This window comes from Haliotis rubra, unplaced genomic scaffold, assembly GCF_003918875.1.
Source record: "Haliotis rubra isolate DU_JTF1 unplaced genomic scaffold, ASM391887v1 Scf22, whole genome shotgun sequence".
NCBI classification, from domain to species: Eukaryota; Metazoa; Mollusca; class Gastropoda; order Lepetellida; family Haliotidae; genus Haliotis; species Haliotis rubra.
In genome coordinates this window covers 1,838,981-1,854,865 of record NW_025766225.1, presented here as the reverse complement: position 1 = coordinate 1,854,865, position 15,885 = coordinate 1,838,981, and the positions used below count along the sequence as shown (strand labels likewise).

At 38.7% G+C, this 15,885-nt stretch overlaps 1 protein-coding gene across 1 annotated transcript; it reads left to right on the top strand.

Moving 5' to 3' along the window:
* Positions 1-2,689: 2,689 nt before the first annotated feature.
* On the top strand, positions 2,690-15,627 carry LOC124277300 (replication factor C subunit 4-like). The gene is made up of 11 exons (XM_046712952.1): positions 2,690-2,828; positions 7,127-7,279; positions 7,607-7,685; positions 8,376-8,455; positions 8,633-8,752; positions 8,912-8,981; positions 10,568-10,760; positions 11,558-11,685; positions 12,459-12,539; positions 14,440-14,556; positions 15,179-15,627. The coding sequence occupies exons 2-11, from the start codon at positions 7,161-7,163 to the stop codon at positions 15,272-15,274; spliced, it is 1,083 nt and encodes a 360-aa protein (XP_046568908.1). The 5' UTR covers positions 2,690-2,828; positions 7,127-7,160; the 3' UTR covers positions 15,275-15,627.
* The last annotated feature ends 258 nt before the right edge of the window (positions 15,628-15,885 follow it).

The window sequence follows — 15,885 nt, the reverse complement described above, 5'->3', positions numbered from 1 at the left end:
GGTTCTTGGCGTTAAACCTCAGTGTCGTTTCAAGTTCACTATCATGTCTTTACAAAGTTATTACGTATCAAATGCAATGACTACAAGTGTTACAATTGACCCTAGCACGGGGCAATTGTAACAGGTGGATAGGGCAATTGTAACACAGAAGGTTCAAATGTAACAATTTATTTATTTTCCAAATAAAATCAAAATGTGGAAAGATGTTATCTTGATCAGTTGAGGTGGAAATGGATTAACAATAAACCTTTATCACCATCGACATTTAAAAATTTTTCGTTTAAAATTCTTGTGTTGGTATGCCCAAAATATAATACAAAGACTAACACCAAAAACTTTCACCCGAGGCTAAAACTATCAACATAACACTGAAAATGTTCTACTATGATAAACCTAGTAAAGAACTAACATAAAACCTTCATCATAATTTGCTTTATTATCATAACACATGGGAAAATTACATGGGGGCAATTGTAACACAGTGTTACAATTGCCCCTAATGGCAATAGCCATATTTCATGTCACGTCACACGTTAACAACCTTGGGCTTCTCAAATATTTCTACTTCCAAACATGTCGTAATATCTAAATTTTACACTTGAAAAGTTAATTTCATACCAAACACCATTTACTGCATTAAGAACGCTTTAATACGTTTTGTGAAAAATTTACTTACCTATGTGAAAAACGATTTTTCGTCAACTGTATCTCGCCATAAGCGAGCAGATGAAAAACGCCTGGATGAGTACCGCAGGAAAGTAAAGGGAAATAAATCTACTCACCTACACTATGCTTGAGCGAAAACGTTTAGAGTAATCGCCCTTGTTACAATTGACCCGTGTTACAATTGACCCCGGTCTCCCCTACATTATTCCACGGTAGGCCATTCCACAGTGAACACACACACCAAAACAATCCTCACACGTCAATAAAGACTCTTAACAGGGGCAATGTACAGTACACACAGATTCGTAACAAACATGTAGATGAGCTGAGGATATAATGGTGTGTATATATTTTGTAAACGACTGAGAGAGTTAGAGAGTAAGGTTATACGTTGCTTTAAGCAATATTCCAGCAATACCACAGCGGGGGGACACCAGAAATGGGCTTCACACATGTTGGGAATCGAACCCGCGTGACGAGCGAACGCTTTAACCACTAGGCATCTTAATGTTGTTTGATGGGTCAAAGTTAATAGCGGAATGAACTCTCAATACTCCAAGTGGTCAACTATTGTGACATATTCATGACAAAATATTGTATGCTTCAGTGTTCTGCTATGAAAATAATCAACACTCTCCTCTTATGCGCTGAAGACCCATGTTGTCATGGAAACACCTGAAGACTGGAAAGGGAAATTCGTGAAATAGTGAAAATGGGATCGACTTCGAACAAAAGCTCGCTGGCTTGGTTGACACATGCCATCGGTTCCCAATTGCGCAGATCGATGCTCATGCTGTTGATCACTGGATTGTCTGGTCCACACTCGATTATTTACAGACCGCCGCCATATATTGTTGCGGCGTAAACTCAAATATTGCAAAATCCATCCCAATTGAAGCCCTGCGGCGTAAACTCAAATACTGGGCGTTTGCACTGAAATGTCTCCGTACCAACTCGATACAAAATCCATCCGTTCCACTGCGGTCTTTGCCCCCGATTATCGTAAGGTTAAAGCAAATATACGATAATCCTTGAAGATTGCAGAAATCAGAATCGAAATAATTGGGCGTTACAAACTAAAATGCAAGTAATATTTTAGAATATTCGTACCAACACAAAGGCAATATATATATACAGTATACATTTGAAATATCTCGAAATGGGACCCGTTCCATCCTCAGAGATTCGAACCCAGCGGTGACTTAGCCCCACGATTCTAGTCAGAGCCAGTGTTGGAGCAGTTAAAGCAATTTGGATGACCTGTACCCGTATATTTCTAAAGGCAACATGTTAAAAATCGGTACAGACCATGGAAAATTTGAAAATACAGCCTTTATTCAGCACTTCCCATATAGTGCCCAATTATCAATCTATTTAACACATGATTATTGTTTAATACATTTTTTACATTCATTAAGTATTCAATAAATTAGCTTGGTGTCCAGTTATCATTTTATGATAATTGTGTAATACAAGTATTCATTTAGCTGGTGTCCCCGCCGTGATATTGCTGGAATATTGTTAATAGCGGCGTAAAACCATACTCACTCATGAATTAGCTATCAATACAGTTTGTGTAACTGCTGTAATTAAAATAACGTTTACCTATGAAAAACTGCCTTGATGAGTTTCTTTGTGACACTGAAACGAATAATGTTTTAAATGTATTTATATATTTATTCGCACCTTTATATTTTTATCGGGTACATATTGAACGGGTTTGGAACGAGACTATATATATATATGTTGGAGTTGGAGTTATCCAACATTTGGGTTAAGGAATTTGTACTGATTATTGGGATGGGATCTGTCATATCTACGACAAGTCAGTTTTTATTCGTGTAAAGGACTCCATAAAATAAAAATCGTTTGGCATTTTCGTCATATCGTCAACAAATCCGAGGGAATGGAAACATTGACTGGGACCCTGTCTACCTAAACAGGCAGCAGTAAATAGCCTCAAAGCGCTAAATTGGAGGCGCGTAACAGTGAAACCAGTTTAGTTGAAACTGTGTGCCATTAATACGTGCGCCACCTAACGGTGCTGTGAAGAACTGGATACACGCAGTGTTGTGAGTTGATTCAAGGAATACGGCGGGAAATGGCCGATGTGGAGGGTGAAAAAGACACAACAATACACCCGAAGCACATGATCTATTGAGGTACTTGATTTGCATCCCGAATAATTGCTTTCCGCAATATCATGGAACATGGCGGCATTGATGTCTCTGGCTAATTGTAATCGCCTATCGCATACTTACTTCGACGTATGAACGCCAAGGCATGAATCCGGAGGTTGAGAAACAGTTCTCAGAGTCAGAAACCACAAACAGAAAACAGCTTTAGGCTGACTACTGATTTTAGCAATGTTCAATTTTAATGTAATGCAGTATTAGACACATCTTTGTTGAAAGATCTATATTAGGCAACACACACACGAGACAGTTTCAATGAAGGATTGATCATGACTAACGCTTACTTCAGTGGAAAAAAACTGTCTTTATAAGGAGATCATTGCCACGATGGCCTGTTTCACCCAACTCACTCAATCTCTTTAAGTTTGAGTAGGGCTTCTGTGACACTGACCTAGTTGAATTTACTTCAAAACATTTTTTTTTGTGTGTTTAGCAACTGGCAACAAGTCATAGAATTTACTTCTGAGTGCATTTTCTAAAATAAGAAGTATGAAGCTTTGAACTGTATCAATACTTTGGCACAAACACTGAATGAATACTCAATGAAGCAAGTTCACCATTGTGACAGTTTCAAAAATAGAAAGGGTAATAGCATTGTAGTTTGAGATACAAATACCCACTGTTGATCTATTGTCTTAGTATATATGGTCTCTGTCTCAGTGATGACAGGTTTTGACAGATCATTCATAGTTTGACAAGGGTGGAGATTTTTCCGTTGCCTCGAGAAGATGATCTGATGTTTGGGGCTGTAGAGGCGGGAGACGGTGATTTAAGTAGACAAAACTAGTTAAGTGAAGGTAGCGGTGAATTCGTAACCAAAACCAGTTAAGTAGGCGGTGAATTAAGTAGGCGATGTATAAATAATTGAATATATAGTTTGAATTTTACTTAGATGTTACTTAGAATGTTTATAACGAAGTTGTTATGCTTTGTTTTCAGTGATCTGAAACTAAGGGCAGCTAAAGACTCAAGGAAATTGTGAATGAATATTTTCCCGTATGCTTTGTTTTCAGTGATACGAAACGATATGCTGAGGACACAAGAAAATGTGAATGAAGAGTGTTGTGTATGTGGATTAACTGGTTTCACTGAGTTGTTGTGAATGTTAATTAGGAAGTGGTGAGTTGTTTTGATTGCGAAGTACTCTGTGTGGGAGATGTAAGTGTTTTCTTAAGAAGTGTTTTCTGCTACTTCTCTGCTGGTCTCTGCGTAGTTAAGCGTTGAATGACGATACTTACCTAATACCAGGGATACTCTACAACAGGGATAGGTCACTTTCGCTTGCCTTCTTTACCATTTGTACTAATTAGCGTGTGCCTCGTCATGCTCCAACGCACACAGTGACTTGGTTCGGTCCCAAGCGCAACCGGCATTTCGTTTAACAGTACTTCAGCCAGTGTATTGTATGGGTGAATTTTACAATGAATGAATGAATGAATTAAGAGCAAGAATTTTATGTGAATGAATGAAAGAAATTAAGAAAAGAACAAAAGAAAAAGAACATATGTGAATGAATGAAAGAATAAATGATACACCACGGCCATCCCTCCCAAAACATGTTAAAGAAGCATAAAACTGTCGGTAGAATACATGTTAACATCAGCTGTCCTTTTCAAAAAAAATTACTTTGAGACATGTTTTTTACATTAGTAACTAATTCAGATATCTTATTGCATTTGTGGAATGACATGGGCATTGACAGAATGTTAACTGACACTGTCACAGACCCCTCAAGAACTGAAAGTTTAGAACTATCACAAAGCCTTGCAAACACCTTTCCAGTTTTGTCAAATACTATGATCAACAAGAAAGAAAGAAGTTTTAGAACTATAACACTCAAGCATCACAAGCACCAATGGTATCATCAGAACAGATCGGTGATATGTCATATTTTCACACACCTCAAATACACACTAACAATTTTTTAAAATTATAAAACTATTACTATTACTTGCAAACACCTTTCACCTGATGGTATATTCCCTCATAAAATTGAAGGTGTATGTGAAAGATGTTTTGAACACTAACTAGAAACACTCAAACAGCCCTGTAGTATTTCAATGGCAGATCAATGATATGTCATATTTTTTACACACCTCAAATACACACTAACAATTTTTTTTAAATTATAAAACTATTACTATTACTTGCAAACACCTTTCACCTGATGGTATATTCCCCTCATAAAAATTGAAGGTGTATGAGGAAAGATGTTTTTGAACACCTAACTAGAAACACTCAAACACGCCCTGTAGTATTTCAATGGCAGATCGGTGATATGTCATATTTTCACACACCTCAAATACACCCTAACATTTTTTTTTAGTTATAAAAATATCACTATTACTTGCAAACACCTTTTAACTAAAAGGTATATTTCCCTTCTAAAATTAAAAGAATATGTGAAAGAAGTTTTTTAGCGATATAATTTAGTCTTTCTTCGCTGTGTACTGAGAATTGAAGCCAGTGAGCTACAACATGCCCACTTGAAACTTTACTACAAAGCTACTGTACTTATACTGACACTAATAACAAGTATTTGACTTAAAATGAAGTGACAGAATAGGTAACTTATCTTCTACATGTAGGTTTTCAGTTGTCACAACACTCAGTGTATGTAATCAGCTGTTGAAAATAAACCGGGCTCAATCTTAAAAACTACGCTGCCGCCATATTGGCTGCACTGGGCACGTGACGAGCTGAGGCATAGCTTAGGAGCTTTCCGAGGGTGACCACTCCCCTTATAGAGTCTCCCTGCTAACACATATCTTTTAATTTTACACAACTGAATTTAATATTAGCGGCCTATGATTTAGCCGAATTTGTGAAATGGACCACTGTGAAGCATATTTTGTTATTTTATTATTTAAGGATATTTTCACAGCCGATCATACTTACCTGATATATTTTATTTCTTTCACAAAATGCAAACACTTTCGTCGATTTTCTTCATCATTGAGGATGAACTTTTCCCATTTAATACGCGTCTGAATTCACACGCTCAATCCGTCACAGAATCCACGGTTCCGATCTGAACCGGTTTTGAGTTACGAATTCACCTACAGCCGTAGAGAGGCAAGTCTGGTCAAGATAACCTCTTGCTGAAAGATGAAACTTGTTTGTTATTCCTGTATAAGGACTATATTAAAGGGCTGGGTCCCAATCCATATTGTACAACAAGGACTGGTTGACTCCGGAGTCAGTATAATGTGTCTGAGTGGGGTATTCATGCTTCACTGCGGCATGGTATTTCAGTGGGCTAGCACTATAAAACCAGCTTCAGTCTGGGCTAGTACAAGCAGCAGCACATTACACATACACACGCATGCGCGTCGTCATATAAGCGAAATATTCTCAAAGCCACGGACGTTAAACCCAATTTCACCTCACCTCACCCCAATCCATATTCATAGGGTAATTTCATAAGCTCATGATAAACTATAGAGTTATGAGTCGGGATGTCCGCGATACATAAGTTTCATGAATCAATACATATCCACAATATCCATGTCGCGATTCGATATGTATCCGCGATACCTATTTTCGCAGCATTATTGCGTAAATTTAGTTACATTTTGAACATTAATATTTAATATTTTATAATTGTCCATGAAAGATCAACATTTCTTATTCTAGAGATTAAAAAGTTCTAATTTTCCATCTTTCTGCATGAAAAATAATCATTATTAACTCTCATAACATAAAAACATGATACAATTGCAAAATGTAAGCGATACATAAACATTAGATGCTTGATTGGCATTTTTAGAAGATGATATTTGATGAACATAAGCGAAATATAAAGAAGATGTAACCCAGAAAAATCTCTATGATACATAAACATATTTAAACCAATACTTTCAAAACTAAATGTCGATACAGCTTTGAATGTATCAATAATTGTATCGTCTGAGAGAAAGTATCGATGTATCATGGCATCCCTAGTTATGACAGGTCGTAATGTTATGAAGGCTTAGAGTGAATTGGGACCCTGGGCCGGTTGATTGAGTGAATTGAGATACCTCACTGCTACTGTAGTACATATAACCTGAGAGAAATACATTGTACTCCAGAGGCGGTGAGGTAGCACAATGGTTAATGAGTTTGCTCGTTATGCCAAAGGTCAGGTTTGATTTCCCACTTAGGTACAATGTGTGAAGCCCATTTCTGGTGTCCCCTGCCATGATTTTGCTTTTGTCTAGTTTTCTTACTGATTAAAATACTGTTTTTGGATTAAACATATCTCTCACCCCTGTCCATTTCAGACTCTACAGCCAGACTAAGCAAACTTAACAAAAGATGCAGGCATTCCTGAAAGGAGGGACAACTGGCTTGTCAAAAACTAAGGACAAGCCGGCTTCAAGTTCGAAACAAGACAAGGAAGCAAAGACTAAACTCATACCATGGGTTGAAAAATAGTAGGAGCCTTTGAAACATCACTGAAGGGTTTAGTCAGTATTAGTTCTGTTAATGTGAGCTTTTGAAATTTCAATCAATATTGTAGCACTGTTTCCAGAGTGAACAGAATAATCGTCCAAGACAAGGTAGATGTAAAGTGTTTGTGCAGGTTCTGTCATTTTGCTCTAGAAACATCATGATACACTGAGTTCTGGCTTTGGGAAGATATGTCATATAGTGCACAGAAATGTTTAAGCCATAACACAAGGGTCTGTGGTTTTAGATTATGAGTAAAATATTTTTCCTGAAAGTTTTCTGTCGAGTTAACTGAGAAAATCTGCTTGCAGTCGCCCACGGTGTATAAAGGACGTGGCACATCAAGATGAAGTTGTTGCTGTGTTGAACAAGTCTCTGGAGGGGGCTGATGTAAGTATGTAGATAATGTTTAGGCCAGACTTGGTTGTAAACTTGGCTAAAAATGTGGAAACTCCTAAAATTGAAATACGGAAATTTATATTAAAAAACCCATTAAAAGCTGTGGGTATTTCTTAACAGTGTTTTGATGTCAATGGAAACAATTTGGACTTGGTTTCAAAAGGAGGGGTTGGATTTTGTTTGCAGAGCACAACTCAAAAACCATGAGTCCCTTTTTCATCCAACCAGGTACATGTATTAACCAAGGGCTGAAGTGGTGCCTACTACTATTTAGGAATTTAGAAAATGAATTCTTTTCCTGTTTACATGGCAGCAAGTTTGACTTTGACACTGTTCATAGTGGTGTGTTTGTCGCGGATCATATTTCTTAAACTAATAGGTATTCTTTTCATGAAACTGTTCACACACAAAGACCAGGTTGTCAAATAGGGATTTTCCTTTGACTTTCATATTGGTGTGTACCTGACATAGAAGTACAAAGTTTAAGAATCCCAATTCCATGTTACTGTTTTGATAGCTCAATAACTACTCTTGTATATGGATGGACTCATGAAGTTGGACTTTTAATAGCTGTCAGATGATTTGTTCTTTCAAATTTGTTTGGGCGGGGATTTGTCATCTTCTGGTGAGTGTACTCTTTGTTCAAAGCTGCTGTGGTAATGCAGATATGTTGTGTTGCAGCTGCCAAACCTGTTGTTCTACGGTCCGCCCGGCACGGGTAAAACCTCCACCATACTGGCAGCTGCCAGAGACCTGTTTGGGTGAGTCTACTCAGTGTTCAAGAGTCTCCGTGATTATCATATACCTAAAACACTGTTCAAAGAAGTGTTAATGTCGCTCAAAGATTTACAAGGGCAGTTGGTGAGCCAAGTGAGCTGTTAAACAATATTCACCTATTTTCTGATTTGTTCTAATGCTTTGTTTTGTATATTTTCCAGACCAGAAATATTCCGTAGTCGCGTGTTGGAGTTGAACGCATCAGATGAGCGTGGTATTGATGTCGTGAGAGATAAAGTGAAATCCTTTGCTATGTTGACAGCAGGGGGCTCCCGATCTGAGTAAGTTCATCCAGAGTCCTTGGTTTCTTAACAGTATACTTACGTCGTTTGGCATCGGTCTGGACTAGTGCAGATATGTTGAACGCTACGTGAACCTCATTTTGTCTCCCCTCAAACATTAGACATGTATGTTTAATGTTACATGGTACTGTTTTTCAGTGGGAAGCCATGTCCACCATTTAAGATTGTTATTCTGGATGAGGCTGACTCCATGACAACTGCAGCACAGGTGAGAACAGCTATACCCATCACCTCACAGTGTCAGTGTTACAGGACCCAGGATCACGGTTATGATTAGTCTTCAGTAACCCAAGCTTCTTGTAAGAGGCGACTAACAGGATCAGGTGGTCAGGCTTTCGCAGACTAGGTTGACCCACATGTCATCTTATATTCTTATCCCAATTCGTAGATTGATGCTCGATTGTCGGGTCCACCTGATTATTTACAGACTGCCGCCATATAGCTGGAATATTGCTGAGTGCGGCGTTAAGCAACAAATACACAAAAGGTGCCTGGCCTTGATTGATTTACCCTTAGATCTGACCCGTGAAGGTCCGGGTTAGATTAAACTTTCAGTAACCCATATAACGGGCTGGAACTTATTGCTGATCGGAGATCTATGCTCATGCTGTCGATCACTGGATTGTCTGGTCCAGACTCAATTCTATATAGCTGGAATATTGCTCAATTCACTCATTCACTATACTTGACCTAGAAAGAGTAATCCAAAAATCCAAAATACCACATGTTACATTGAACCACTTTCTTAAAGGCATAGTGTATTCATAAATATGACTTGATATGTCAACTCTGTCATTTTTTACATGCCGGGGGTATATAGTCAACACCTCGTCCGTCTGTCTGTCCGTAATCATTTTGTTTCCAGAGCACAACTCGAAAACCGTTCAATTTTTTTCAACAAAAATTGGTAGATATATCAAACAGAACCTAAAGTGGTGCCTTTTGCTATATTTTACAGATTTTTTTCATTTGTATTTTTTTGGTTTCCATGGAAACGATTTGAACTTACTCACAAGAGGAAGAGGTAATCTTCATTTCCGGAGCAAACCTCAAAAACCGTTCAATATCTTTCAACAAAACTTAGTAGATATATCAAATGGTACCTAAAGTGGTGGCTTTTGCTATTTACAGATTTTAGTCATTTTTATTTTTCTGAGTTGCCATGGAAACGTGTTGCACTTAGTTTCAAAAGGGTAGGATGGGTTTCATTTCCGGAGCACAACACGAAAACTGTTCAATATCTTTCAACAAAACTTGGTAGATATATCAAACCGAACCTAAAGTGAGGCCTTTTGCTATTTGCGGATATTTGGCATTTGCTATTTTTCTTGGTTGCCATGGAAACGTGTTTGACTTAGTCTCAAAAAGGAGGGGTGTTCTTCGTTTCTGGAGCACAACTCGAAAACCCTTCAATATCTTTCAGCATAACTTGGCAGATATATGAGGCAGATCCCAAAGTAGTGTCTTTTGCTATTTGCAGATTTTTGGCATTTATAATTTTCATGATTTCCATGGAAACGGTTTGGACTTAGTCTAAAAAAAATCAAGTTGGACTTACACTAACTGTCAGTTCTTTCAGATATGTGGGGGCCGGGGGGATTTGTCATCTTCTGATGACTCCTGTTTCATGTTTGACACATGCACACAGAAAATAAGGGATGGTTTCTTACACAACGCATGAGCATGATTTATGGTGAAACACAGCATTTATGAATACGATCTAGTAGATGTTTTATTCTCTGAATTATTAAAGATGATCGCTACGATTTGATAACTTGATTATTATGTTTGAAGGCTGCGTTAAGGCGTACAATGGAGAAAGAATCAAGGACCACACGTTTCTGCCTCATCTGTAACTACGTCAGTCGAATCATCGAACCCATCACATCACGATGCGCCAAGTTCCGCTTTAAACCCCTGTCCGAAGAGATCTTAACAAAAAGACTTAAGCTCATCTGTGAGAAAGAAAATGTGAATTGTGACAAAAAAGGTATGTCATTGATGTACTGTTGTAGATGTACACAGGGCTTCATCAAGCTTATGTGTTGAGGGCCTACAAGTCACCCTACTGTGAAGAGTTGTGTCCCTTAGTAGTACCAGGTTCTCGCATCAATGGGTTTAAAATATACTGTTTGCTATTTTACAGATTGGTTTTCCAATCACTCGAAAACCTGCTCCAGGGTTTTGAATTGATGTAAGACCCATGTACGAGAAATTACTTTAAGAAGCCAAACTTGACAAAACAAAGAATGATTGTAGAGGATGAATAAGACAATGGATTCACATGTTGTATTTTCAGTCATTTGAAACTGAAGGTCAGACAAGACCATATTGGACAGCTCCTTTTGGAGACTGGAGAATTTAAATGTAAACATGGATCAGTGATATATGTCATGTGAATTTGAGGTTCACTTATTATTGGCAGTTGATGCACATGCAGTGAAATAACAATGATTAACTATAAATTCTTGTTCAAATGGAATAAAAACTTGGCAATAATTACATTAATTTGAACCCCCATGACATCCAGTGACAACCATCGCATAATTTTACTCCATCCCCTAAAGATCTGTACTTTATAAACAATCCAACCAAGCATCTCTTGAATGCCTGTGTTGTTGGCTTTAACTGAAGAGAGACTTCAACCACTTTCTTCTAACGCTTGTTTACAGTATCGTCCACTGCTTGTCTTTCTGTTCTAATAAATTGCAGGTATCGATGATATAACTTGACAGTTGTTGACTTGTATAAGACAATAACCAAATGACATGTCATGTTGTGTATAGGCCATTAAAGCCCTGATGGAGACCTCAGAGGGCGACCTGCGGAAAGCCATAACGTATCTACAGAGTTCGTCCAGGCTGAAGGGGGAGGAGGAGATAACTGAAGAAGTTGTGTGGGAGATAGCAGGGGTAGGTTCATCAACCCGACCCTTTAGGAATTTATCCGAGTCTTGGGCCCATCCCCAAAGCATTCTTGGCTTTGTGACTGTCGTAAGTCTGTTTATGTATGGTAGTTAGGGTGAAGGTTGCCATGTGGAACGGAGCTCAGGCTTGCATGTGGTTATCAAAAGAGGCGACTTGATGAATTGGGTGATGAGACTGTTGTTTTTATTGTGTGTCACCATGCCCTGATGAATAGTGAGTTTAGTTTTACGCCGCACTCAGCAATATTCCAGCTATATGGCAGCGGTCTGTAAATAATCGAGTCTGGACCAGACAATACATTGATCAACATCATGAGCATCGATCTGCGCAACTGGGAACCGATGACATGTGTCAACCAAGCCAGCGAGCCTGACCACCCGGGTTACTGAAGGTTTATTCAAACCCGGACCTTCATGGGTGCCCTGATGAATAAGTGCTCATGATATCAATGACTAGATGGTCTGGTCCATATTTATTTACGGTCATCATATTGCTCAAATATTGCTCAGTGTGGCCTTAAATGACAAATGATCAACCAATCACACAGTGCCGCTGTTCCAGGTTTCAACAGACTGCTACCTCATTCTGTAACTAGGACCCATTAGTTCTGGGTCTCACCTATTACTGCTTCAGGTTTTGACACCATAACACAGTGACAATGAGATTTACAAGTTAGATGATTAAATACTTGATTTTCTCTCGCGCTTCAATGTCACCTCGCTAAATACTTCAGGATTTATAAAATCCCCCTGCTTCAGGTCTGTCCAGAGAAGCTGATACAGAAGGTTCTAAAGACGTGTCATTCCGACTCCTACGACAAGCTGGATAAAACTGTCAAGGTAAGGACGATCTGCCAGCCCCACCAACACACTTGACAGCTGTGTATGTTTTAATCAGTACTGCAGTTATTTTTTTGCAGTACCGGCTAGGTATTCTCGAAACGTTCGTAGCCCTACAAACTTCTAAAGCCCATTCTTAACACATTGGCTATGATCAAAGTTAAGAATTCTTTGGGCTAAACGTTTCGAGAATAAGTCCCCTGGTCATTGTCAGAACTGATGACTACCAGATGTTTTTTTGCATGACCTCAAAGTACTGTACTTGCTTATTTCTTGAACTAACAAGTACTTGTATGATGAAATAGTTACATATAAATTGCAAAATACAGTATGCTTTCTTATTGAGGAAGGATAACAATATATAGATGAACAACTTCTTTATTGCTGTGAGAGCGACGTTTCGGGGTAGGTTCTAACACCGTTATCAAGCAAGTGATGAACACCATAAGGATGAAGGAGCATATATACAAGTTAGAGCAGATGTTTGTACAGTACAATGGGGATTAGGAAACCAGACACAATAACGACCCTTATTCGGTGTTAGAACCTACACTGAAACGTCGCTGTCACAGCAATAAAGAAGTTGTTCATCCATATATTGTTATCCTTCCTTACTGCTCCAACTTCTAAATGCCTCTCAAAGAAATTATGCTTTCTTATTGTCATGTCCACCAGTTTATTGTTTATCTGGTCATGCAAGTGATGCTAAAGTTGCGTGACAATTTGTTGGCTATGTCTACGTGAAATTTTCTGTGTACAAAGAGTGTCAACACAATTTGTGCTGCCAACTTCAAAACCAGGGTTGTGTCCGAAGTGCATTATTGTGATGGATGGATGCATGTGTACATGTATGTATCAACCTGCTTTCAATTGAAGACTTGAGGACTCAATTTCAGGGATAATGCAACATATGTTATATTTGGGATTACACTTTCTTAGTAAAGTACAGATTCTTGTACTTTTGTTGGGCCGAGTCCCATCTGGGATTCGAACCCATGCCCTCAGAGTCAGGCACCTAATTGCCAGCACACAAAGTCAGCTGCCTAACCTGCTCAACCTGCGACTTCCATGTTAATAAGAAAGTGTAATCCCAAATATAGCATATGTTACATTTGACCACTTTCTGAAATGGCATTGTGTAATTACAAGGATAATGATGAAATTAAATAAAATAGAATAAGAGACAAGGTAAAAGGTGTGGGTCTCCTGATTAGAATTGGTCGGGCAAACAGAAATACAAGTTGGTTTGGTGGCCTTAGGAGCTGATGTTTAGGTAAATGAGCTATGGGGTGTGGTGGGCGAGCTGGCTAAGGAGCCAGGCTAGTGATCCAGCGAGGTTGAGGTGTCGGGATCGATCCTACCTGTGACCGGGTGTAAAAACCTTGGAGTCAACTTTATGTGCAGACTCTTTCAGTGTTGTCACAGCCCCAAGTGTACAGTACACAACCCTGTGCACTTGAAAGAACCAACGAATCCGTTGGTATATGACCAGATGGTGGCCACATTAATACGTGCAAACACTTAGTTGCGGGTACAGCAACGTACAGTGAACTTGGACACGGTACTGTGACAATGTGTCCCAGTCCACTCAGCTGTGAATGGGTACCTCGTTAGGATGAGAAAGCCACACTAACTCGGTACGCATAGTGGCTGCAAGAGTTGTATACTGCCCAGGGAGTTGAGATTGATAATAATTATGATGTGTCGTTGAGATTGACATCCAATGATCAAGGGGAAAAATGCCAGCGCCTTGAGCATGCACTAGTTGCCTGGATATGTGCTCTATATAAATATCCTATAATAATAAAATAATAATAAATAACCCTGGTGATTTAGACTGGAGAAAGTGCCGATTGTTATTCCGCTACAGCGTTTGTTGATGCGAAGGATCTGATTGCAGCACATCATCAGCGAAGGGTTCTCAGCAACACAGGTGTTGACGCAGCTGCACGACGAAATCGTCACTCTAGGGGAGCTCAGCGATCATCAGAAGTCAGCCATATGTGAAAAAATGGCGGTATGTGCTCGAAACATAACAGAAAGATGCTTGCTTGCTTGTTTGTAAATATATGTCTTGAACAGACCATGTGAGATTCTGGGCTACCTTGACGTTTCATTTAGAACATGTTCTTGTAAATCATAGGAGTACAAAATAATTTGTCATTCAATCATCAGTCCCAACTGTTATTTAAAATTATAGGATGTGAGTCTCTCTCTCTCTCTTTCCCCCTTTCTCTCTCCCCCCGAAAAATAACTTCGAAATCCCGAAAATAGTTATATATATATATATATATATGTATATATAACAGTGGTAAATTCCAGCTTGACAGTCAGAAAATATTTGACCAGGATTCATATTTTCTTGATGTTGGTTGACATCTTATTTCTACTGTTCATTTCAGAACATATAAGGATAAGGTCATTTAACAAATTCTGTGAAATTAGTCTGGTTCTATATCTTTCCTTGCTGTGGCACTGTTTTACTATTTTTTCCAAACAAATTGTTTGCGTCCCGCTTCTTCCACATGTGACACCCTTATTTGAACAGCTACCCCCATGATAAGGGACAAGTTCTTTGACAGAAAAACATCTGAAATGTAGGATGTACACTCAAATTGCTGAAACCTTTTTGTCTTCAGATAGTAGACAAGTGTTTGATGGACGGTGCAGATGAGTATCTTCAGCTGATGGCGTTGTTCAGTACAGTCATGGAGCAAATCTGCCATCACAAATAGCCTCGGAATGACACATTAGGACACAACACTTCAAGGCAAGGCGCAGACCAGGCAAATCTGGTTTGCAAATTCTATGTGATTGTCTTTTTGCCAACAAAACTTTACCTGGGCATTCAGTGGATAAGTGCTTGCAGGAGGGTGCCAGCCCTATTTAGGTATCCTGAATGCTGAAAACTGTTACATGGTGTTCCAGATGTCACAGTGCTGTAACTTGGATACATATTTATTCCTTACATCACTTTGGTAACAATCAATCAGATATTTAGCCGTTTAGTCAAACATGTATCAGGGATTTACAGTGCGCTAATTCCTGCATCCTATATGCATAAAAATTGACAATGGACACAACAAAATTTATTAGCGCATCCACAGGGACTCAGAAAAAGTTAAAATACTTTTTGTAAAAATTCCAATCAAGTGACAATAAGTTATCACTGAGTTTGCTACTAGCTGGGTTGTGGTATCATTTGCAATTTAATTGCTGTAACAATCCGATGATCATGATACACAATACAATAACAGTATTATTAATAATATTTAAGTGTCTGGGACCCCCATTTTGTTGTCCAGGACCCCTGAAAATTAAGAGTATGAGTCCCACGGACCTGCAA